This window comes from Sceloporus occidentalis, unplaced genomic scaffold, assembly GCF_023333645.1.
Source record: "Sceloporus occidentalis isolate IW3139 unplaced genomic scaffold, rSceOcc1.0.p SCAF_57, whole genome shotgun sequence".
Classification (NCBI taxonomy): Eukaryota; Metazoa; Chordata; class Lepidosauria; order Squamata; family Phrynosomatidae; genus Sceloporus; species Sceloporus occidentalis.
This window is the reverse complement of record NW_028317037.1, coordinates 1,884,094-1,909,393: the sequence shown is the minus strand read 5'-3', so window position 1 is coordinate 1,909,393 and position 25,300 is coordinate 1,884,094. Positions and strand designations below refer to the sequence as shown.

General features: G+C 42.0%; 1 protein-coding gene across 1 annotated transcript; it reads right to left on the bottom strand.

Annotated features, from left to right (window-relative positions):
• Window positions 1-8,394: 8,394 nt before the first annotated feature.
• Window positions 8,395-10,398, bottom strand: LOC149287684 (uncharacterized). Its single transcript, XM_089492547.1, has 2 exons — window positions 10,390-10,398; window positions 8,395-10,142 (listed from the first exon to the last, which is right to left on the bottom strand). The coding sequence occupies exons 1-2, from the start codon at window positions 10,396-10,398 to the stop codon at window positions 8,646-8,648; spliced, it is 1,506 nt and encodes a 501-aa protein (XP_089348673.1). The 3' UTR covers window positions 8,395-8,645.
• Window positions 10,399-25,300: the final 14,902 nt, after the last annotated feature.

Genomic DNA, 25,300 nt, shown 5'->3' with positions numbered 1-25,300 from the left:
AATCCCAGCAGTGAACTAACATTATTTTTATCAATAAGGGATACAAAAAATATATTTTCATTTCAGAGGTGCTAAGAAAATGCCCTTGTGATTTTGTTTGTAAGGTTTTTCTGTCCATATGTCTGTTTGTGTTTTAAAGTTGTATTTTGTTAAGTTCAGGTTTTATTTGCTAATAGTATAGATAGTTGCTTTGGGTTGTAAATTTGGCTGGGGATTATGGGTCGTGGTAATTAGCGAGATGGGGGGCTGGGATTTGTTGCAGCTGTCTAGAATAGTTATGGCAATAATAGCTTTTGCAATGTTTGGGATGTTGGCTGGAGAAAGTTGGAGGCTGGTGTTAACAGAAAGGGGTCTAGTTTCTGGAAATGGCAAAGGGGGCCTTGTTTCCTGTGGGGCAGAGACTGTGGGAATTGGACGTGGGGGCTAGGATTGGAAGAGGGTGGAGTTTTAGGTTTTGACGTTTTAATGTATTTGCTTGGAATGGGCAGTTCTGGCTTAAACACTGAATTCCTTCTATGTGTTCTCAATAAAGTTCTTTGCTATTTCAACACACTGGACTCTTGGATGCACAGAAGTTCTGAATTTGCTCAAAACTGACCCTTTTTCTTCTCCTCAGCCCCATTCCCATCCATAAGAACAGCGGAGGCAAACACATTCACAAACATACAAGATACATAGAGAGAGCTTGATTTCCAAAGCAGAGCCTTCCTTTCCTGCCTTTCCCTCTGTATCTTGAGCTCTATTGCGGTCTCTTCAAAGGAAGAAAGGAGGGAAGGAAGAGGAGGCCGCTGAATCCCCAGCGCATACTTTCCTTTCCCACAAAGGCCTTAGTGGAATAAGCAGCAGTAGGAGTACCTAGGCCCTGGCAATCCCTGCGCATGCTGAGGAGGGGCCTCAAGGGGGATGCTGCGGTCGCCCAAGACCAAAAGCCTAGGCGACTCCAGCAGCAGCTCAGAGACCAGTTGTGTCAGCTTGGCTAGGGAGTCTGTAAAGGAATGGGGCAGACCTTAAACCAACAGATTGCCCAGACTTTCCCTAGTCTTTAAGCTTAGGTAAATACATTTGATGTGGTTGATCATACAGATAGGTATCCTGCTCAAGGAAAGATTGTCTTTATGGCCCAAAGCCATTCCCCTTATGTGTTCACTGACGGAGAACCCGGCTGGTAAGGCCTGAGCCCAGGTGGATGAGCTATTATCACCCAGCCAGGTCTTCGTGAAACAAGCCAGGTCAGCCTCTTCGTCCAGTAGGAGATCATGGACTATGTGCATTTTATTTTTGACTTACCTGGCATTACACAAGAGCAGGGAAAGGTTCTGTGGTTGGTTTGGTATGCTCCCCAACCCTTTTGGGATAGCAGGGTGAATGGAAGGGGAGAGAGATATCTGTCAGGGTCCTAATTGCAGCCCCTCTTGCAACACAAAAGGCAGTACTTTTGAAAAAGGAACAGCTTTTATTGAAGAAGATACATGTAATGAAAATGACATTTTTGTCAGGAATGAATGAAAGTATAAACATATCCCTTTTATAACCATATGAATCCACCCCACTCCGTTTACCAATGAAGCTAATTAATTGGATAGCCCTTTCCTGCACAGCGTTCTCCCGCCCTTTTCTGCGCAGTGTCCTCCCATCCAGGATTCTGGCAGCTTTTCTAAAAGCAATTAAGCTCTCATGTGCCTTTTCTCAACCACTGCACCTCTGGCCTTGGACCACAGAACTCAGCCACACAACAGTTTTCATTAACATTATGGTTTAACAATATATATAGCTATCTGTAATATAAAACCCTATCAATCTCCACATAATATGATACATGGCCCAATTTGAACTCAGGCTCATGCTCCTTTCCTGAAGGATTGATACTGGCACATTGTGACTTTATGCTGATGCTCCTTGCCTGAAGGATTGAGACAGGAGAATTTTCACTTCAGACTGGTGCTCCATACCTGAAGGATTGAGACTGACCCATTGCAACCTCAGGATGATTCTCCTTGCCTGACGGATTGAGACGGGACCATTGTGATCTGATACAGAGGCTCCTTTCTTGAAGGATTGAAATTGGCCCATTGTGATCTCAGCCTGAGGTTCCTTGCCTGAAGAATTGAGATGGTACTATTGTGACTTCAGGGTGGTGATCTTTACCTGAAGGATTGAGACGGGAGAATTGTCACTTCATACTGGTGCTGTATATCTGAAGGACTGAGAAAGGTCTATTGCGTGTCAGAACTAGTGTATAAGAGTTCTGTCATTAAGGGTAAAATATTAGGGTTTGGTTATTAAAGTAGGAGTTATGTAGGTAGTGTAGAGTGATGGGTTATAGAAAGCACATCATGGAAAATGATAGAAGGACAGATGTAGTGGCTTTTAGATGAAGGAGAGAGGGATGGGGTTGCAGCTGTAGACTGGTTCTCAAGGAGGAGTGAAGCTGGCTTGGGAAGACCGCTCTTCAAGGTGAGGCTGTCTGGGAGAAGGGAAGGGAAGTATAGACAACCTTGATATCTATGCAACCTCCGCTTGTGTTGCTTTAGCTTGAGAATTGGGGGCAGGCTTAGGGAGGGGTTGAGCAAGTTCCTTTGGACTTCAGACTTTGCAAAAAGGTGTTAATGGATGTTTCTGCCTGGATTCATCAATAAAGCTTCTTTTGTTTCAAATGAGTTTTATTTTTTGAGCAGAGGACTGACTCCAGATCTCACCGTTTGCAAAGTCTCACAGTTTTAACTCCAAGGGAGACCCAGGAACAAGAATAGTTCATGGAGAACCCCGTGTGATAAACACAGTCTTTGAGATTTCACAAGACTCTGTGGTTTTGGGAACAAGAAACTAATTATCATAATTGTTGTTAATAATAATAATAATAATAATAATAATATCCCATTCTCATAAAGGGATAACTGAAATTACACATTTAAGAAAATAAACTCTCTTTTCCTGGAGTTTGCACCCATTGCTCCGTCTCCCGATCTCCTCCACTGGGAGGAGGGAGAGCGTGGAATTCTGGGAAAGGCTGGCGGTTGGCTTGGAGCCTGAATAGGGTTCTAGAAGGCTGGTGGCTTTGGCCGTTGGCTGCTTAGGAAGAAGAAAGGCTCCTTCTGGGTTTCCTTGGCAGGAAAGGGAAGGTGGGGGCCTTGAGATGGCGATGAGGGACCCCCAAATTTGGTTCTTCTGTGAGAAGGATGGCTGAGGGGGAAGAGCCCCCATTTTGGAGCCAAGGATGGGGGTCTGGAGGGTCTTCTGTAGGGAGGCAGCTTTGGGGGCTTGAAGCAAGGAAGCCTTCCTCCTCCTCCCCTCTTCTCCAGCTGCCAGGCCTCCTCTCCTCTCTTGGGAGTCTCTGTGGGGCCAAGAGATTTTGGAGAGGGATCCAAGAGAATCAAAGGGAGGCTGGGACCAAATAACCTCAGAATATGATCAAGACTGCCAGGTTCTTTCTAAGAAAGGAGAGCAAACTAGGAGAGGCTGCAGCTGTTTGCTTTTGCCTGAGCCTCTGGGAAGGGCCCCTCGTCTCCTTTCTCCTTGGCTGTCTTCATGGAGGGCAGACTCCTTTTGCCCTTTGGACTCAGTTTGCAGCAATGGCAGTGAGCTCAAGAGAAGGGGAGGATGAACCAGGGGAGGGTCCCTGCCAAACTGGGAGAGTTGGAGGGTATGCAGAAGGACCTGGGCCTGGAAATGGAGGAGAAGGGGGGCTTGCAAAATGACCTCCATGGATGAGGAAGCTGGGCCAAGTCCATGACATACAATGGCCCAGTGAAACGATGTCCATGGTATAGGAGCCAGTGTGGCCTAGTGGTTTGAGCATAGTGGAACTACAACTATGGAGATAAGGTTTTAAATCCCATTTCCAACATAGAAACTCTCTGGGTGACTGGGCAAGTCACACTCTCTCAGCCTTAGGAGAAGGCAACGGGAAACATTAAATATAGACATTTAAATATTGCAATTGCTATGGTTGTTGTTATTGGGTTGTTGTTGTTGTTATTGCTGTCTATCTATACATCATGATTTCATGTAGATTATTGGAAGAAAAGAATAGACCCATTAAAATCAGTCAGACACTTGAGTCCTACCCAGCCCTCCTCCTATTGACATCTTTGGGAGTGAGGAAGGCTGGGGCCAACCTTAGGACTCCAATCCTAGCCCCATTTTCTGGGAATTAAAGGGCTGTACAGGCCACCCCTTTTAGCGCCAAATCAGGACTATGGCAAACACACACCACTTTTTGCAGCTCCTTTTTGCACTGTGATAAGGCTATGCCGTGGCCCTTATCTGGCCTTTCCGTGGTGCAAAAAGGAGCTAGATAGAAGTCCTCCCCTCAGCCTCTCCACCCTAATTTTAGCCCATTTTTCCTTTTGTAATTTATCTTACTTAGATCCCATACAGACAGGCCAAAATAAAGCTGCTTCAGGTCACTTTGGAGGTATGCTATTTAAATGATGCATGTGTCCTAAGAGGCCGGAAGCCATGCCAAAGCCATGCTACAGTCCTAAGGACTGGAGCTCAGCTTTGGTGCAGCTTCTGGCCTCTTAAGACGCATGTGTCTCTGAACAGCATTCCTCCAAAGTGACCCGAAGCAGCTTTATTTTGGCCTGTCTGTTCAGGCCCATAATTTACTTTTATAATTTGGACTGGGGTGTGGGAGGGAGGGTTAGGGTTTGGCTATTATTTTAAATGTATAGTTTACACATACTGTATTTTATTACTCTTTCTTGTAACACGCCTTGATTCCTTCGGGAAAAGGTGGGATCCAAATAAATTATTATTATTATTATTATTATTATTATTATTATTATTATATTAACCCAGAGTTAGAGGGCATAAGAGTGGAGTGGAGCATCACTGTTGTATATAATGATGCAGAAATGCATCAGTCAGCCTTCAAAGGAGATAGAAGGAGATGACATTGGAGATTCTTTTCTGTGTATTAACTGAACTTTGGATAGAGTAGAAGAACGTAAACTGAGTAAGAAGATAGAAGTAAATATGAAATAGAGAAAGAAAGGAAAGTTATGATACATGGTAAAGTATAGAATAAATTAGAAGTGAGGAAGCTGAAATAAGATCTTTCCTATTCTTCTAGAAGTGAGAAAGAAGACAGAGGTGGTAAAAAGAGAGTTAGGTATGTAGTTGGAGGTATGTGTAAGTGTAGAAAGTAGGGGATACAGTTGAGTAGAGTGAAATGAGGAGAAAGAGAGTGGTACAGTTATGAAGGAGAGAGAGAGAAAGGAGGAGAGAGGTGGAAAGAATGAGAAAGAAGGTAGTAGGAAGGTAGGGTGGCATGCGGTTTAAAGAATAGAGGAGGTAGGAGAGAGAAAGATGTAGATGGAAGAAGTAGATGGTAATAATAAGAACAAAATAAAAGAACAAGTGTGATGTATGTTTGAATTGTAATTTTATTGATTGTATGGTTGTTTATTCTGAAAATAAAAAGCATTTGAACATTATTTACAGTTTGACCTCAGTATCTGCTGAGGTTTGGTTTCAGGACCCCATGAAGTAACCAAAATCCCTGGATGTTCAAGTCCTATTACAAACAATGGGTTTGCAGTATGATGTGCCTTACATAAAATGGCAAAATCAAGGTTGGTTTTTTGGGGATATATTGAGATGCAGAATCTGTGGATACTGAGAGCTGACTGTGAAATGTTTCAAAGCAGTTGAAATCATCCTGTTAAGAGAAATGTAACCCATGTAACTGGACTCATGGAGAAGTGGTCAGATGGGACCAAGGAGAATGTGTTTCTTTGGTTGGTTTCCCTGGAAAGAACTGAGAATCTTGGCCAAGGTGGGAGTTGAGTCAGTTGAGGCTGAGAGAAGGAGGAGAGACCTCAGGACAAGAGCATTTCTCTGGGTTAGTTTGCCTGTTTCCTATTTTATGTTGGTGTTTTGAGTACTGTCTTCCTTACTGTGGAACCTACTCCTGCTTTTTGAAGGCATCACAAGTTGGACTGGTTGATCTCACCTGAAAGCATCCTTCTTATTCATTCCTTCCTATTGTACCTTCTTTGAACTGTATGGTTGTATTATTAATTACATTTCATCTCATCTTTCTCCCATGGGTGGGCCTCAAGGTGGCTTAGAATACAAAATGCAGAATGAACAAAAGCATTTCTTAAAAATGAACACATGCTACTAAAATAAGGATACTGCTATTCCTTCGGTTGGAAGTTCATTCTCCAAGATCTGCAAGGGATAATCTACAAATGTTAACTGGGAGGGAAAGAGGACATTGGAGGACAATGGCTTGGAGTTATATCACATAGACAGTGGTGAACGGAGACTTCCATGTTAGTGGGTTGGTGAATCTGCTCTGTCTTTCAGTCTGAGCTCTCTCTGGTGCTGACTCTATTTTGGAAATGGGCTCCAGCCCCATGGATGAAAACCTGGAGGAAATTCAATGCCCCAATAATATGGAAGACCCAGTCTGTCAAAGTTTACATGAACTCTGTGAAATGTGGTTTTTGTTTTGCTGTTGTCTGTCCTGAATTTCCCATCTCCACTAAATGACCCCAAGATCAAGCAAGAAGAGAGAAGGAGAACACTGTGTCTCCTTCCACTTTCTCAACCCCATTTAGAAATGTATGAACCTCTTCCATGGTCATGCTTTTCACAGCTTTGCTCCTTAAAAAACACAAGGCTTGTAATCTTTCACAGAAGACATATTATTTGGGAGGCAGTTCAAGAAAAATCCTACCAGGAAGGTGCCCCAAATTTCTTTTCTAGGCATAGAGGCTGGTGGGCTTTTTCATCCACAGTCATACGGTGGAGGTGGCCTATGGGAAACCTCCTTTGAACACAGACAAATGAAGAACTGCCTTCAACTTGACCACTAGCCAACCTGTTAAAGGTTTACATGATGAAGAGTCTGCCTGATATATCCTATGATGCTTCTTCTGAGGTTCACTTAATTTGCTCAGGTAAAATTGTATTTATTTGTTAGACTGTTCTTATAAAGTTCCCCAGACAAAAGGAGAAAGGTCCCTCCACAAAATTGTCTGGCCTTAAGATGAATGACAAAGGCATCATGCGAAATGAAGGAGACAGCAATCGTGAACTAGACAATTCTTTCTGACCCAGAGGAAGGGAGCCAAGTGAGTCTGGGACACTTTTATGCAAGAGGTTCTTGGCCTTAGGAGAAAAGCTGCAATATGGAAAAGGGGCACCACCTCATCTTTCTACTCTTTGTTCAAATGGACAGGTTTTCTCTGACCTACGGAGTCAAAGAGCCCATTTGGATGTTGAATGCGGATTGGAGGATGACTCACATTTGCCGCTGGGATCTTACTGGCATGGCTACAGGAACATGGATGTCATAGAATCAGAGGATGACCTGGAACTAACTGAAAAGGTACAGAAGAAGCCTCATGCACTTTCCATGTGTTTTAGAGTTGGGCAGCATGTTCGCATCTGGCTGTCTTGCAAGGAGAGTCAGAGGTCAGGGCAGGGGAACAGTAAATCCACCGCAAACTTTTTACTGGACTCTCTTCCCCCCAATAAATTCAATGCCTTGGACAGTCATGATTAAAACCAAAATGGATTCACTGTCCCACTAGAATGGAAGCCACTAAGGAGGCTGGATACAATGGGACACAGACCTTTGTCTTTAGTGAGAGCCATGCAATGAATTTTACAATACAAGTCAGGTCAGATCTAGGATTCCAAGTAGACAACAAATTGAACATGAGTCGACAGTGTGATACGGCAGCTAAAAAGGCCTTGCTTATTTATCAAATCATTCCTGATGCTGCTGTTTATTCCACTGTCGGCTTTTGAGGGAAGGGAATGAGCCAGGGGTTCAGCAGCACCTCCTACCTTCCTTCCTTCCTTCCTTCCTTCCTTTTTTTCTTCCTTCCTTCGAAGAGATTTTGAAGAGGCCGCAGTGGAGCCCAGGAAAGGCAGGAAAGAAAGGTTCTGCTTTGGAAATAGTCTCTCTGTGTATACTGTAGGTATGTAGATATACAGTATATAGATATATATAGATGTATGTGTGTTTGCCTCCTCTGTTCTTATGGTTGGGAATGGAGCTGACAACTGAGGACAGAAGAAAGGGTCAGTTTTGTGCAAATTCACAAGTCTAGTGTGTTGAAATAGCAAAGAACTTTATTGAAAACACATAGTCAGAAATTCACTTTTTAAGCCAGAAGTGCCCTCCCCAAGCCAAAGAATATATTGAAAACCCTAAACCTAAAACTCAACCTTCTACCAAACCTAGCCCCCACCTACAATTCCCACCATCTATCCTCCACTATTTACCAGCCCCACTTTGCCATCCTTCTCACACGCACAATCTCTCCCTGCCCCAGACATTCGAAGAAGCTTGCTCCCTTTGTGTTACTACCGGTCCCCAACTTTTGTCAGCCAACATCCCACAAATTTTGAATGCTATCATTGGTCTTCTAGTTAGCTGCAACAAATCCCAGCACCTCATCTAACTAACCTAAACCACGACCCACAATCCCCTGCCAATTTTATAACCCAAAGCAATTATCTTTACTAGTAGCAATTAAAAACTAAAGTTAACAAAACATAACTTTAAAACATACACAGGCGTATAGACAGAAAACTTGTAGATATAAAATCATAAGGGCCTTTTAGCACCGCTGGATTGAAGAAATATTTTTGTATTTCTTATTTACAAAAATATTGTTTGTTCACTGTTTGGATTTGTGTGGCTTCTCTCCTGTGTGGCCTCTCTGGTGATTGAATAGGCCTGACCTCCAAGAAAAACATTTCCCACAATGCTGGCATTTGTATGGCTTCTCTCCTGTGTGGACTCTCTGATGTCTCACTAGGTTTGACTTCCCAGAAAAACATTTCCCACAATGCTGGCATTTGTATGTCTTCTCTCCTGTATGGACTCTCTGATGTGGCACTAGGTTTAACTTCACTGAAAAACATTTCCCACAATGCTGGCATTTGTATGGCTTCTCACCTGTGTGGACTCTCTGATGTGCCAATAGGTATGACTTGGAAGAAAAACATTTCCCACAATCCTGGCATTTGTTTGGGTTCTCTCCTGTGTGGACTCTCTGATGTTTCACTAGGTCTGACTTCCAAGAAAAAGATTTCCCACAGTGCTGGCATTTGTGTGGCTTCTCTCCTGTGTGGACTCTCTGATGTATCACTAGGTATGACTTTGTACAAAAACATTTCCCACAATGCTGGCATTTGTATAGCTTCTCTCCTGTGTGGACTCTCTGATGTGTCACTAGGTATGACTTCGTACAAAAACATTTCCCACAATGCTGGCATTTGTATGGCTTCTCTCCTGTGTGGACTCTCTGATGTATCACTAGGTATGACTTTGTACAAAAACATTTCCCACAATGCTGGCATTTGTATAGCTTCTCTCCTGTGTGGACTCTTTGATGTGTCACTAGGTGTGACTTCATACAAAAACATTTCCCACAATGCTGGCATTTGTATGGCTTCTCCCCTGTGTGGATTCTCTGGTGTCTCACTAGGTTCGACTTAAAAGAAAAACATTTCCCACAATGCTGGCATTTGTATGTCTTCTCTCCTGTATGGACTCTCTGATGTATCACTAGGTGTGCCTTCTGAGAAAAACATTTCCCACAATGCTGGCATTTGTATGTCTTCTCTCCTGTATGGACTCTCTGATGTATCACTAGGTGTGCCTTCTGAGAAAAACATTTCCCACAATGCTGGCATTTGTATGTCTTCTCTCCTGTATGGACTCTCTGATGTATCACTAGGTGTGCCTTCTGAGAAAAACATTTCCCACAATGCTGGCATTTGTGTGGCTTCTCTCCTGTGTGGCCTCTCTGGTGATTGAATAGGCCTGACCTCCAAGAAAAACCTTTCCCACAATGCTGGCATTTGTATGGCTTCTCTCCTGTGTGGATTCTCTTGTGTATCACTAGGTGTGACTGCAGAGAAAAACATTTCCCACAATGCTGGCATTTGTATGGCTTCTCTCCTGTATGGACTCTCTGATGTATCACTAGGTGTGCCTTCTGAGAAAAACAGTTCCCACAATGCTGGCATTTGTATGGCTTTTCTGGTGTGTGGACTCTCCCATGACTGACAAGTTCTTCTGTAAAGAAGGATAATGACAGATAATACTGAATATCAGAGTTAACAGAGGAAAGTGTTAGCCCAAGATTTAGCCCTATGTTTACTCCTCCCTAATTGATATTGAAGTAAGTTGGAGTCACATTCCAATAACTCATTGGCAAAGGCAGAGTAATGGGGCTGGGACCTGGACTCCAATTTTGGTGAGGGTCAAGTGCCAGGGAGCAGCCTTAAAACAGCCTTAAAACATATATAAGACAGGCATGGACTACTGATGGGGTTTGGAGGAGATCTCAGGGGCAACCCCACATTGTATTGCCTAGGGGCAATGAAATAATATTTTGCCCTTCAACATCCCACAGAATCCATTCGGGGAAGTGGAGGCAATTTTGCCACTACTGGGCCCTCTCTGAGCCATTGCAGGCCCAAGGAGGTCTTTCCCCCAGGAAGACTCTACAGAGCATTAAAAGGATGGAAGAGGGGTCAAAAAAGGTAGGAAACTTGCTCAGGGATGTGCTGAATACCATTTGGGTGAGAAAAGCATTAATCTCCATGCTTCCTTCCCACAAAATCCTAGAATTGGCAGTTTAGGATGGAGTTTTTAGAATCCTTAGAAACTGGAGAGCAATAGTGCCTCACTGAAATACAGATTCAGATATTCTACAGGATGTTGCTATCACAATTAAACTAGGCTTGAAAGGGATCTAGGACTCCGAGTAGACCGCAAGTTGAACATGGGCCAACAGTGTGATGCGGCAGCTAAAAAGGCCCATGTGATTCTAGGCTGCATCAATACAGTGGAACCTCGCCATAGGCGGGCGTGCCATACACGGCCTTGAGCATATGTGCTGAAGCAGCAGCGCGCGCGCAGGGCGGAAGGGGCGGCGCGTCCCATTCAGTTGAATGGGTGCGCATGCCCGTTGCGCCCCGCGCACCTCCGTGCCGCCGTGCACGAGCCCCATTGTTTACAATGGGGCTCGAGCATAGGCGGAAATTGCCATACGCGGCGGGATCCGGAACGGATCCCCCGCGTATGGCGAGGTTCCACTGTACAAGAATAGTTTCTAGATCAAGGGAAGTAATAGTGCCACTCTGTTCTGCTTTGGTCAGACCTCACTTGGAATAATCCTGTGTCCAGTTCTAGGCCCCAAAATTCAAAAAGGATGTTGACAAATTGGAGCATGTCCAAAGGAGGGCAACCAAAGTGGTGAAGGGTCTAGAAAACATCAGGCTCTATTAGGAGCAGCTTAGAGAGCTGGTTATGTTTAGCCTGGAGAAAAGAAGATAAAGAGTGGATATGATATCTATGTTTAAATAGTTGAAAGGGTGTCATGTTGTGCAAGGAGCAGCCTTGCTTTTTTTCAGCTACAGAGAAAAAGACACCACAATGGATGCAAGCCACAGGGAAAGAGGTTCCACCTAAACATTAGCAGGAACTTTGTGACAGTAAGAGCTCTTTGACAGTGGAATATACTCCCTTAGAGTTTGATGGAGTCCTCTTCTTTGGAGGTCTTTAAAGAGAGGCTGGGTGACCATCTCATGGGGGTGATTTGAATGTGTATTCCTGCATGGCAGAAGGGGGTTGAACTGGATGGCGCTTGTGGTCTATTCCAACTCTATGATTCTACAATTCTAGTGGAACCATAGCGACATGATAATATAGTATGCAAGGGCCCTCAGTCTTTATAGAAAGAGCAATGGATTCAGGTTCCTTACCTACAGAAGCCACATTCTCATAATTGTCCATCATTACATAATTGTACAACAGTTTCTGTTTCTTCGTCAACAGATTCCATTCATCCTCTGAGAAATATACTGCCACATCTGGAAAGGTCACCTGAAATAGAAAATAGCCCTGATCCACAGAGTGACTAAGCAAAAGGGGAGGAAAGCACATGGTGCATCCAAATATTATTTCATCACTTCAGAATTCAGTCCTGGAAATAAACTTTAAATTCTGTTGGCAAGAAAACAGCTACTGCCTTTTTTTTTCATTTTATGATTTTATATATATATATATATATATATATATATATATATATTTACAAAGCTTGCATTTTTACAACAAGATAAACAAAAACATATATCAACAAGCTATAAATCTGTTATATATTAGGCTTTTACCTGATAACTCTCCACAAGAAACTGTATAATTTTATCTTTTAATACAAAATCTTATTCCCTTATCGCTAGGTATGAATAAAAAGGTTTTGTTTCTTGTAGCTCTCCTTAGTGAGCAGCCACTAAATAAAGTCTTATAGCTTCCCAATCCTTTCCCTTTTAACCATATTTTTCTTGTTTATTAATGCTGTTAATCTGTCTAGATCAGGGGTAGGCAACCTGCGGCCCGCGGGCTGGATGCGGCCCAGCAAGGCCTTGGGACCAGCCCCAGCCTGGTCCTGCCTCCGATTGCCGCTGGAGCCTTTGGCCTCTCGCGTGAGGGTGTGGGGCCTTTGGCCTATCAGGAGGAGGCGTGTAAGGGGGGGCAAGGGGGGCAATTGTCTATAGAAGCCTCAGAAACATGCATTTATATTAACATTTTTAAAAAAAATCAGCAATTTTTTTGCATGACCTCAATATTTTTTTTTTTTTAAAAATTGTCCTCCATTTGAAAAATTTGTCCTACATTTGTCCCGGTTTATTTATTTATTTAATTCTTAAAAAATTATTTAATTATTTATTTTTTGGCTTCGGCCCCCCAGTTGTCTGAGGGACAGCAACCTGTCCCCCAGCTCAAAAAGGTTGCCTACCCCTGGTCTAGATCTTTCAATTCCTGTTTTTCGTTTTGCCAAGTCTCTATTTGTGGGTTTATTATAGGTAATTTCAATTTCTATGCTATTATCCTTCTGGCAGCCGATATTAAGTATAATAATATTTCCCAATATTTCCTTTCTTCCTCTGGATCTAGTAATGAAGTCTTGTTTAACAGATATAGTTCTGGTCCAAACTCAAAATCAATTTTTAATATTAACTTTATTTCCAAATGAATCTTCACCCAAAATGACTTTATATATGTGCATTGCCACCACATAATCAAATATGTACCCATTTCTTTTTGGCATCTCCAACATCAGTTATCCTTTAATTTATAATTGAGTTTGATATCATCTATTTACAATTTTAAAATAATTTTTTTTTGTGCTACAGTAATTTTTTTGTTTTTAATCTAGCTTTTCCCCATTTTTCCAAGTCTAAATTGTATCCCAATTCTTGTGCCCATTTTGTCATAGAATCATTAATTTCCACTTCTTCAAGGGATCTTTTCAGTAAGATGTTATATATTTTACATAATATATTTTTTCATCTTCTTTCATTAATATTCATTATATTCTTTCTCAAAACCAAATAAACTCTTATCCTTTGTAAATCTGGCTTGGTAGACCTATTGTGACAAGGTCTATCATGCGCATGATGAATTGGCCACAAGGCCATGAAGGTTCATGTTGCCAATCTCTTCCTTTTAGTTGGTTTCAAGGTGCTACAAGATTCCTTTGCATACTGTTCGGCATGCTTTGATTGTGAATTCCTGCATGGCAGGAGGTTGGACTTGATGGCCCTTGTGGTCTCTTCCAACTCTACGATTCTATGATTCCTTCTTTAAGTTGAATATAATTCAACCAATTCATATGGCCTATTTTAGTTATGGTTTCTTCCTTTAATCTTAATATAACATTTCCTTCATTATCATGAGTTAATATGTCTCTGTACTTTATCCATTTCTGATCTTTTCCCCATTGGCCTAAAAAAGGATCCTGTGGGGAAACCCAAAGTGGAAGTCCAATGTAAAACATTTGTTCACAATTAGCCAGTTTTCCTCAATAGATGTTCATTAAAGACTTTGTCACGTTTGTTCCCATCATACCAGACGTATGCAAAAAAGCTATTGCCTTTGAGATCCAGTTTGACTCGAATATTTTCAATATAATATAGAATATAATAAATAAATATTATTTAGGGCATGGCTGGGATACTGAGGATGGATTCGGATACTGACTGTCCCAACACATATAGTCTATTTAGCCACAAAATAAGTATGGTGCATTTAGCCACTTCTTGCCAAATTTCAGAGGCAAATGTCATTTTTAAAAAACAGTTCTGGGGAGGACTCTGGACTTGAGGGCCACTGGGCCCACCCCCAATTTAGATTCAGAGATGGTCTCCCATATCCCCAACATTTCACAGACAGGAAAAGCAAGGCACATGTGGACAAGCAACACCAGAAGGTGGTGAGGATGGCCAAAGTTGTTTATGAGGAAGATCACACAAGCTAGGAAGGGCACAGCAATTTGCTTTTGGCTCAGTCTCGCAGCAAGGGAAGACACTTGCTACTTCTCTCCTCTCCTCTCCCCCCTTTTTAGTTGATGGGGTGCAAAGTCCTTGGAAGTCATTTTGCAGCAACTGAAATGAGTTGAGGAGAAGGGGGAAAGTGGGAGGAGGAGAGAGAAACAGGGACATTTTTGAAAGCCCCTGAAAAAGTGGGGTGACAGAGGATTACCAGGAGTTTTACTGCCAAACTGGGACAATATGTTCTCCACTTGCTTTCATGAGCTGCCCCAGCAGTGACACAAATGAAACTAATAGTGAGGATGGCAACTCACCAAAGAGTTGTACTTGGACAGCCTCTTTCTCTTGGAGCCCAACTCCCTCTGCTTGGCTTCTCTGTTGGCCATTAGGTGGGAAGGGGGATCCTGGTGGCCCTGCACTTGGGTCTCTTCCAGCAAAATATGTCCCAAAGCTGTGTAGAAGGAGACTGAGATGAAGTTCCTGAGAAAAGAGACTAGAGTTAGGCTTGATTTGTCAAGAAACCCTGCATCACTCAAAGACACAGAGAACAGCATGCTGCTAGTAAGATACGCAGGTGACATATGCCTCCTTTGGGCCAATGCAGAGATGGACATCCCCTTCCTCCCTCTTCACCAAACAAAGCCCCCTGGACCTAGCATAGATTCACTGCAGCTCCCCTACATAACGCTTTTGTTAAAACGCTTTTGACATTGCTATGTTGCGCAGCACATGAGGCAACACGTTAGCGTATGGTGCCAGATTCTCCACCTTGACTGTAGTCAGTAGATTGTGAGCTGAAGAAACACCTGTCGCTTTCTCAGTGAGCAAAGAGACACTGTAATCTTCTCTCAGATGAGGCTTTTATTCATATAAGAAGTTCCACTGTGTACAACACTATATACATCGACACCCTCCACCATCCACACCAGTAACAACCCACTCTGAGGCACACACTGTCTCACTCTTCCTCACTGACAGTTGAGAATGACAGTTGACAGTTGCATCAACATTCCAATGATGCACTGTTTAAATGCTGACACATCTAACTGCCACTAGAGCTGTCAATGACTTCCACAACAGCTCCGTCTAGTGGCCACATGCATGTCATTTCCTCAGACCTGTTCACCATGGTCCTGACACTCCATGCCTTGTGAGAGTGGAGGGGGGTCAGGGGATGGGGAATTGGAGAGGACCCTGGCTATGTCCCTGTAGCTAGATGTGAAATGAGCGCATCATCTGCTGAAACCTCCTGACCTCCCCAGTGGCCCTCAGAGGAGAAGGCCTTCCTTTTGCTTCTGGCTAGAGAAACACAGCTGGATGCTTCTCCAATGCCTCACACCCAACACTCTCATCAGGCATGGAATGAACATGGAGCATGGCTTCTGTCAGAATCCACCTTCAGTTAAGTATTCAGGGTGTCTTCTGCCAGATAGATAGATGGATAGATAGATGGTAAATAGATGGATAGATAGATGGATAGTCGTTAGGCACTCGTGGTGTTTGGCCAGATAGATAGATGGCCAGATAGAGAGTGACATGGATAGATAAACGACGAGATAGATAGATAGAGGGATAGATAGATTGATAGACAAACAGATAGATAGATAGATAGATAGATAGATAGATAGATAGATAGATAGAGGGATAAATAGAGAGATGAATAGACAAACCGACAGACAGTCAGACAAGCAGACAAACAGACAGACAGATAGATGGATAGAAGAATAGACCGATGAATAGATAGATAGATAGATAGATAGATATATAACCAAACAGGCAGCAACGTTGGAACGAGTGGGGAAGGGTTCCATGGGGAACGAGCCGGATGGTCACGTAGGACATGGCAGCAGGTAAATTATGAGGGGCTATTGGGAATCTGAGCCCAATCTGGTATACAGCCTTAGATCTCTGCGCCATAGGAAAAGCCAGGAACCAAATGGTCAAAAACCCCCTCCTTACTTTACAGATCAAAGAAAGGGTTTCTACATCAAAGGGAAAGGTGCTGGGAAACAACTCAATGGGAGGGGTTGGAGGGAATCTTAAGGTTCTGATTTCATTCTGAGTCTTCAGTTTTGGCAAAGACGTGGCAAGAATACTTTGTTCCAGTTCTATCAATAAATTTTCTGTTTCATCTGAAGTTTGTTGTGGATCTTTGGCCAGAGTATTTCCAGAGTCTCACAGCTTCCACAATTCCCAATAACTCATTCTCTAATCCAAACTAAACAACAAGCAGCATAATAAAGTTTTAAGTTTGGTAAACCCAGCCCTCCTCTACTTTTCTCATCACAAAGTATTTTTGTTTTTATCCTGGCTCTTTTTTTTTATTCCAAATAAATTTTGAGATTTCCTTTTGCCATAGACTCAATGGTTTTTCATTCTGGATGATGGTTATTGCTTGAAACAGAAACAGTATTTCAGGAAGTAAACTCATTTGGATCAGTGATATTTTTCCTAATAGCGATAGGTGTAATTTCCCCCATTTTTCTAGGTCTTTTCTTTGTTATTAATGTTGTGTTGTCTCTGTTTAATTTTAGTTCTGAAACATATTCTAATCCCACTATTACATCCATCATTTGTCTTGTGCTCTTTTCTTGGTTCTCCAGGGAATACAAATGTCGTCTGAGAAGACTCTCATTTTAAACTCAGTTGTTTTAAATTTTTATTCCATTAATCTTATTTTCTAATGTTATCCTATTATTCAGTGCTTCAAGGATCAGAATGAACAAAAGGGGTGAAAGTGGGAAAGCTTGCCTTGTACCTTTAGAAACCTTAAATTCCTCTGTTTTTTATAGTTAACTATTAGTTTGGCTCTTTGATCTTTATACATTGCCTTTATCCATCTTAAATAAGAAGGTCCTATTTCCATTTTTCAAGTGTCGCAAATAACATATCCTGTCCTATGTTATCGAAGGCCTTTTCTAAATCGACAAAGATAAGTGCAAGGTTTTATTTGTTGTGCCTTTCAAAATATTCAATTATATTTAAGATGTTTCGTATGTTATCCCTGAGTTTTCTGTGAGGGAGAAATCCCGGTTGGTCCTTTTGAATCCAGTCTTTAAGAACTTTTTTGAGTCTATTGGCCAAAATCATAGAAAATATTTTATAATCCATATTTAATAAGGAAATTAGCCTATAGCTCTTTACATCAGTTGCATCTCTATCTTCATTTGACAGCTAAGTTATATTAGCTTGTTTCCATGTTTCAAGGTAATGATTTTCTTTGATGGCATTTATCATTAATTTGAGTGGTTTTAACTGATCCTCAAATACTTTATAATAACTGGCGGTGAAGCCATCAGTCCTGGTGTTTTCCCTTTTTAAAAACTTTTTCTTATTACTTCCATGATTTCTGCTGTTGTGATCGGTCCATTTAATATATTTCTATGTTGGTCTGAAAGTGGCTTTAAGTCAGCTTTTCCCCAAAACTCCTCTATTTTGGCTCTAGATGTTTGAGATCCTTTATACAATTTAGCATAGAATTCTTGAAAGGTCTTCTTAATTTTATTTTGGCCAGATGTTAATGTTCAATCTTTATTTATTTCTGTAATGTTGTTTTGTTCTTTTACCTTCCTTATTTTATTGGCAAGACATCTTCCTGGCTTGTTAGCTTGTTAAAAATTTCTTTGTTTCAGATATCTAAGTTTATTCTGTATTTCCATTGCTTCTTCTGTATAGGTTTATGAGTGAAGATTGCATCCTGTACCATGCTAATTTTTGGGATGTGAAGACCTATGGAAATTCATTATATAAACCCAGTCAAACAAATATCTTACAAAGTTCTAGTAAACAACACGTACACACACAGTCCCCACACAAAGGACTCACTGGCGCACTGTGTGTCTGGGGTCTGGAAATCTCACTTCCACCTTCTGGGAAGTCAATGCTGCCAGAGACTGAATTTGGGGCTTTATCCCTGCAAAGCATGGGCTCACTCTCTCAGCTGCAGCCCTTCCACACAATCCTGGACTGAAGCATTTACACAAAGGTCCTCTTTCAGTTCCAGGAATAAAGGCCTACCTTCAGTACAAAGACCCTGATTCCTGCAGCCCCAGAAAGGCTTCTTCTGCAGTCCTTTATGGCCAGAGCTTCCCTGGGTCAGAGTCCGTCTCCTCAGCCGCAGAGAAGGGTTGCTCTGAGTGCGAAGGAGGAGGAGGTCCACAGGGCTGAGGGAGGAAAGGCAATGGGGAAAAGATCAGTGCCAATGGCTATGGAGGGCAAAAGGTGACAATGCCTAGGAAACTCCTCTGAGTCCCAGCCATTCTAGGAATGAGTGGCAGGAGTGAGTCCAGGGGGCTGAGGGGGTCTCCTTTCCCAAAGGGGGAGGAAAGGACCGGTGGCTCCTCCACAGCTAGGGCCCAAAGGAGGGTCTCGTTCCCACTTCTCTCTCCCAGTCCCCAAAGCCCAGCCTCCCCACTAGCCCTGAGTCCCTGCCTCCCTTCTTCAGACCCCCACAGGCCCCTTCCTTCCTTCCTTCCTTCCTTCCTTCTTTCGTTCATTCCTTTGCCCCAAAATGGAGGGCCAGAAGCACAAAGGGACACACTTCCTTCCTTTTGGCCCAAGGAGCCTGGCCTCCTTCTCACCCTGGAGCCTCAGGAGAGAAAGAGGAGCCTCTGTTCAACAGAGGAGGCCTCAGAGAAAGTTCCAGAACATTATTCCCCACCATCATAAGAAGGAAAAAAAATGGCTGCCAGAACACAAAATGGCCGTCTCTGCCTCAGCGCTTGGCTGTTGGCAGTTTGAGGCCTTCAGGGAACCCAAAATGGAGGATGAAAGGTCCCCAAAGTCGGAAGGGACCCCAAACAGGATTTCTGATCCTAAAGAAAAGTTTTCCTGATGGCACCCGATGGCTGTGAGAACACAAAAAGTCCCCAAACAGTATTTCCAAACCTTAACAACACCTAAACATTTTCCTGATGCTATTGAAAGGAGGAACCTGATCCCCTCCTTAATTACAACCAATAGTGAATGATATTACTATTAATATTAAGAGTGCCCATCGTCCACAACCCAGCTCAGGTCTTGACCGCTCAGGGAGGCCAGTCCAGCTGCAGGTGGCCCTCCGTCCGTCCATCCGTCCTCGTTTCCTTCTGCATTCCTCCTCTTTTACCCATCATCAGCCCCTTTCCCAAGAAGGCTGCATCCGCACTATAGAAATAAGGCACTTTGACACCACTTTAACCACTCATTCCTATGGAATCCTGGGATTTTACCTTTGGGAAACTTAGCCTTCTCTGCCAGAAAGCTCTCATGCCACAAAAAACTACAAATCCCAGTATTCCATAGGATGGAACCAGGAGACTTAAAGCGGTTTTGAACTGGATTATTTCTGTAGTGCAGATACCGCCTAAATTGGTTGTAAAAGGATAGAAGCACCCAAGTCAAATTTTTATCCTGTTAAAAATGGTTTTGCTTTTTTAAAATATAAGCAGTTTGTTTTTCTGTCTAATCCTTGTTCTTCTTGTTGTTTGTTTGTATGTTTGTTTGTTTCATTCTTGGTAATATGAGTTATTTTGGTCTGTCTCCTTCCTTCTTGCCTCAAAATCTCTTAATAAGGAAACTGGGGAGACTTTTAAAACCTCCCAAAGGAGCCACTTTTGGCCTTTTTGGGGTTCAAGCCTCCTCTTTAGAAGCCAAAGCCCAATGTTTGTGAAGAAGAAGAACAGAGCTTATATTAAAACTATCCTCCCATTTCTAATCCCTTTTAAAAACCCATGTTCCCCAGAAAGAGCACAGCTGTGTAATAAGGAAACCCTCTCAGAAAAGAGACACACTTCCTTCCTTCCTTTTGGCCCAAGGAGCCTGGCCTCCTTCTGACTCTGGAGCCTCAGAGAGAAAGAGAAGCTCTGTTCAACAGAGGCCTCAGAGAAGGTTCTGGAACATTAATCCCCACAGTCACAAGCAGCACAAAATGGCCACTGGAATACAAAATGGCTGCCACTGGCTCAGCACTTGGCAGTTTGAGGCCTTCAGGGAACCCAAAATGGAGGATGAAAGGGCTCAAAAGTTGGAAAGGACCCCAAACAGGATTTCCCAACCTTAATAACACCTACAAGTTTTCCTGATGCTATAATATAGAGACTCCCTGAAACACTCTGTATAAATCTGCCTTTATATGTCTTTATAAATAAATAAAATTTAATAATACTTATAACATATAATAGTAATAATAAGGTACAACCAGGAGCTTTTTCTCCCGGTGGCTGCTCCCCCTGACTGGCCTCTGCACATGCTCAGGAGCCCCTTCTTCTTCTTCTTCCTATACAGAATCCTCCAGAGGCCTCTCTGCTCCTCCTCATCCCAGTGAATTAGTAGTTTTGAACTTGGGTCTTTGAGTTGTGCTGATAGGCATGTCAAAATGTCCTCCATTTTGAGAATGACTGAGAAACATGCATTTATATTGTTTTTTATTAACGTTGTTGGCTTTTAGTTGGTCGTGTCCTCCATTTTTCTTGAACGTCCTACATTTTGTTCTACATCGTGCCCTTGGGGTGCCAAAATATTTCTTGCCTAGGAAGGTCAAATATCTAGAGCCGGCCCTGTCTTCAAGTCGTTTTCAACTTATGGCGACCCTAAGGCAACCTTATGATGGGGTTTCCTTGGCAGGTTTCTTCAGAGAGGGGTTGCCATTGCCATCCTCTGAGGCTGAGAGAGTGTGACTTGCCAAGGGTCACCTAAGTCCCAAACACACTGCAGCAATTATCCAATCTGAGATTGCTTTAACTGCCCTGGCTCAGTGCTAGTGAATTCTGGGAAATGTAGTTTTCTGAGACATTGAGCCTTCTCTGTCAGAGAGCTCTGGGGCCACAATAAACTCCAATTCCCAGGATTCCCTAGCACTGGGCCAGGGCAGTTAACGCGCTCTCAAACTGGACTATTGCTGCCGTGTCTTTTGGATCTTATTTGGCTGCAAATTGTCCATAGCCTGCAATGCATCTCCTAATTCTGTTGGCAGTCCCTCCCTCCCAACACTTTCTCATTTCCCCCAAAACCAGCACAAAGCTGGCAGATGGAAAGAGGTTTTCAAGCAGCATTAAAATCTGCCATATTTGTTTTTAAAAGACTAAATGTCCCAAATGCTATTATCAGTTTTGTAGCTATTATTACACAAAGACGTAGAGTGCAAACTCCTCAAGTACCTTTATTTTCTGGAGTGAGATGGGCTTTTCCAACTGACTCACTGTGATGATCTCCGGTGGTCCAAGCAGCCAAACTGCGGCCCTGTAATAATAATAATAATAATAATAATAATAATAATAATAATAATAATAATAGTTTTATACCCCTCTCTTCAGCCAAAAGGCTATCAGAGTGGATTACAAATTGTTAATTTGCCATTTAGACATTATGGGTCTTAGCCCAGCAGACCCTCAAATTCCTTAAATCCCGCTGCCTCCACCCAGTGAATTATAAAAGGGTTTCCCTTAACCTACACTGGGACCAGTTAAGGAACCTTATTTTGCCTTCTTTACTGATCTTCCAAGCATCAACTGATCCAAGATACGTGTAAAAGGAGTGTCGAGTAGTAGATACTCCAAGAAGATATCTATTATAAATAACAAAATATAACTGAAATATAAGTCCTACAAGATATTAGGAATCTTTCAGGTACAATATTTGTAAGTATATAATATTCAATTCATACAAGCTATTAAAATAATAAATAAACCCAAGTGTTCAATTCTGAGACTAACTTCCAAGATCCGCTCTTTAACTCTCTCTCTCGATCTCCAACCGACACAATTCCCCCAACTGCCTCTTGCTCTCTCAGGCCTTATATCTCCTTCTCACGGAAGCTTCCAGAAGAACCTTCATCTTGCTCTCTGATTGGTCAAGAGAGCCTTCCGTAGCAGTGATGTCACTTTGCATTTGCATATACCTCCCTTTTCTGCCTGAAGAAGACCTCCATTGAATGGAGCCCAGTCATTACACTTTCCCAAGGCAAGGCTTGCACCTATTTCCCAATGTTGTTCTTGGGGTCTGCCTCCCAGTTGTTTCCAGGTCTTATGGTGACCTTATGGGAGTCTCTGAAGGGCTTTTCTTGGCAGGTTTCTTCAGAGTGGGTTTCACATGGCCATCCTCTGAGGCTGAGAGAGTGTGACTTGCCCAAAACTTCAGGTCTTTTGGAAGCCTTTTTGCTTTATCTTCTAGAAGGAAGCTGAAGTGTTGCTTCTTGCATTGAAGAAGGAGAGGAACCTTCTGGCATCCAAAAGGCTAACATTCTCTGGAGTTATGTCTGATAATATGTATATATAGGATTTCAACACCTGTTCATTTATTAGTTTTATAGTGCACCCCATATCATAGAATCTCATAGCTATGTCCCTTAATAGCAGTTAACCAAATTAAACATTATATAAAACAAAAACATGAAACAAACTAGACAAGGTACCTGTTACATGGATTTGTAATTGGTTGACTGGCCAAACCCAAAGGATATTCAACAATGGCTCTTTTTTATCCTGGAGAGAAGTGACCATTGAGGTGTCCAGTGGGGTTTTACCCAGGGCCCAGTGCTATTCAACATCTTTATCTATTACTTCGATGACAGGATTGGGGGCATATTTATCATATCAGAAGATGACACCAAATTAGGAGGAGTAGCTAATACCCCACCGGACAGGATCAAAATTCAAAACAATCTGAATAGATTAGAAAGCTTGGCCAAATGTAACAAAATGAATTTCAACACAGAGAAATGTAAGGTACTGCACTTAGGGCAGAAGAATGAAATGCACAGATTTAGGATGGAGGACACCTAGATGAATGAAACTACAAGAGAACGGGATCTGGGAGTCCAAGTAGACCACAAGTTGAACATGAGTCAACAGTGTGATGTGGCAGCTAAAAAGGCCAATGCGGTTTCATGCTACATCAATAAAAGTATAGTGTCTAGATCAAGGGAAGTAATAGTGCCACTCTATTCTGCTCTGGTCAGGCCCCATCTGGAATATTGTGTCCAGTTCTGGGACCACAATTTAAAAAGGACGTTGAGAAACTGGAGCATGTCCAAAGGAGTCCGAATGAAATGGTGAAGGGTTTGGAAATCATGCCCTATGAGGAATGACTTAGGGAGCTGAGTATCTTTAGCCTGGAGAAGATAAGGTTAAGAGGTGATATGATAGCCCTGTTTAAATATTTGAAGGGATGTCATATTGTGGAGGGAGCAAGCTTGTTTTCTGCTGCTCCAGAGAACAGGACCTGGAACAATGGATGCAAGCTCCAGGAAAAGAGATTCCAGTTCAACATTAGGAAGAACTTCCTGACAGTAAGGGCTGTTTGACAGTGGAACACACTCCTTCCTTGGCAGAATGGGGTTGGACTGGGTGGTCCTAGTGGTCTCTTCCAACTCTATGATTCTATGATTCTGAGAACACAATGGGACAGTCTCAATGCTTCAGGTATGGAGCACAAGTCTGAACTCACAATAGTCCCATCTCAATCCAGAAGGATTGAGGAAAGGAGCAACAGCCTAAAGTCCCGTCTCAGTCCTTCAGTCAAACAGAATCAGCCTGAAGTCACAATGGGCCAGTCACAATCCTTCAGGCAAAGGTTATTTTTATTTCAGACCATCCCTATAATTTCAACAAACAAACCCTTTAAAGTCTGGTCTAAAGATTGGCAATAATTTATTTTGCAAGGCAGAAAGCCCAGGATAAAAATGGGAGCACTCCAAAATTTGAAAGAAAAATGAGGAATAGGTCTTCCAAACTTGCAAACTTATTATAATGCAAGCGCATTTACATGGATTAAGGACTGGGTAAATTTAAGAGAAAAAAGACTATTAGTTTTAGAAAGAGATGGTCTGGAAAGAGGATGGCATGCATATTTCAGTTACTAAGGTGTCACAAACTATAAAAAATTCAATAAACATCTAATAAGAAAAGCATTATTAAAAAAATTGGCACAAAAATTATGTGTGTGTGTGTGTGTGTGTGTGTGTGTGCTTGCGTGCGCGCACACACACACACACACAAAATAACAAGATGGAGTTCTGTACTAGAAGCCTTCCATAAAGAAGAGAAATGGAAGAAAGGGAAATGGATCACCTATAAAGATAATTTAATTAATGATGGGGAAGATGAAAGGGTGAAAAGAATAAAAGAATGAAAGAAAGAAGGAATAGAATTATGCTGCTTAAAGCACCACCAAATCAATGAAAGATTTAGAAAGGATATTAAGGTTGTAGGAACTGAAAAGGAAACAAATGAGTTAGATAAAATTCTATCCCAAGGCAACAAAAAAGAAACGATAAGCAAAATAAATAACATACTCTTAGATATAGAATTGACGGAAGAATCAGTTAATTATGGTAAAATGGATGCAGGATACAGGCTACCAAATGACACTAGAGAGTTGGGAGAAAATAGGGATGAAAAACCTAAAATTTACCAAAAGTGCCCTTTTAATAGACATTTATTATAGATTATTCTATAGATGGCACATATCTTCATCCAAACCAGCCAAGATTGGGGGAAGTAAGGACAGTGATGGCTGGAAATGCAAACAACCTAACACCAGATATGATCATATGTGGGGAGAGTGTACTGACGCGACCCAATTTGAAAGGCGATACATGCTAAAATTCAGGACATTATGCAAAAGGATATTGAATTTAATCCAAAATTATTTCTACTAAATATTACGGAAGACGTAAAAAGCAAATTGAACCAAGAAGAGGAAGGCATCGTTTTGTACCTAGTCACCGCAGCTCCCTTGATAGACGCGAGACACTTGAAGGAAAGAATTTCATGATTTTATCTATAATTGACAAAGAAACTAAATTTATAAATGGGAAAATGGAATAACAATTCAGGAAGAAATGGGGAAAAGTAAATAAATTATGGAAATGAGAATTTTAAGATTCAAGGCAAAGTATTACAGTAGATAAGATAAGCATCAAGCAATTAATTAAAAGAATTAATAATGTAGTGTACCTGTTGCCGTATTGGATTAAATGCAGAACCATAGGCTATTAGAGGCAAAATAT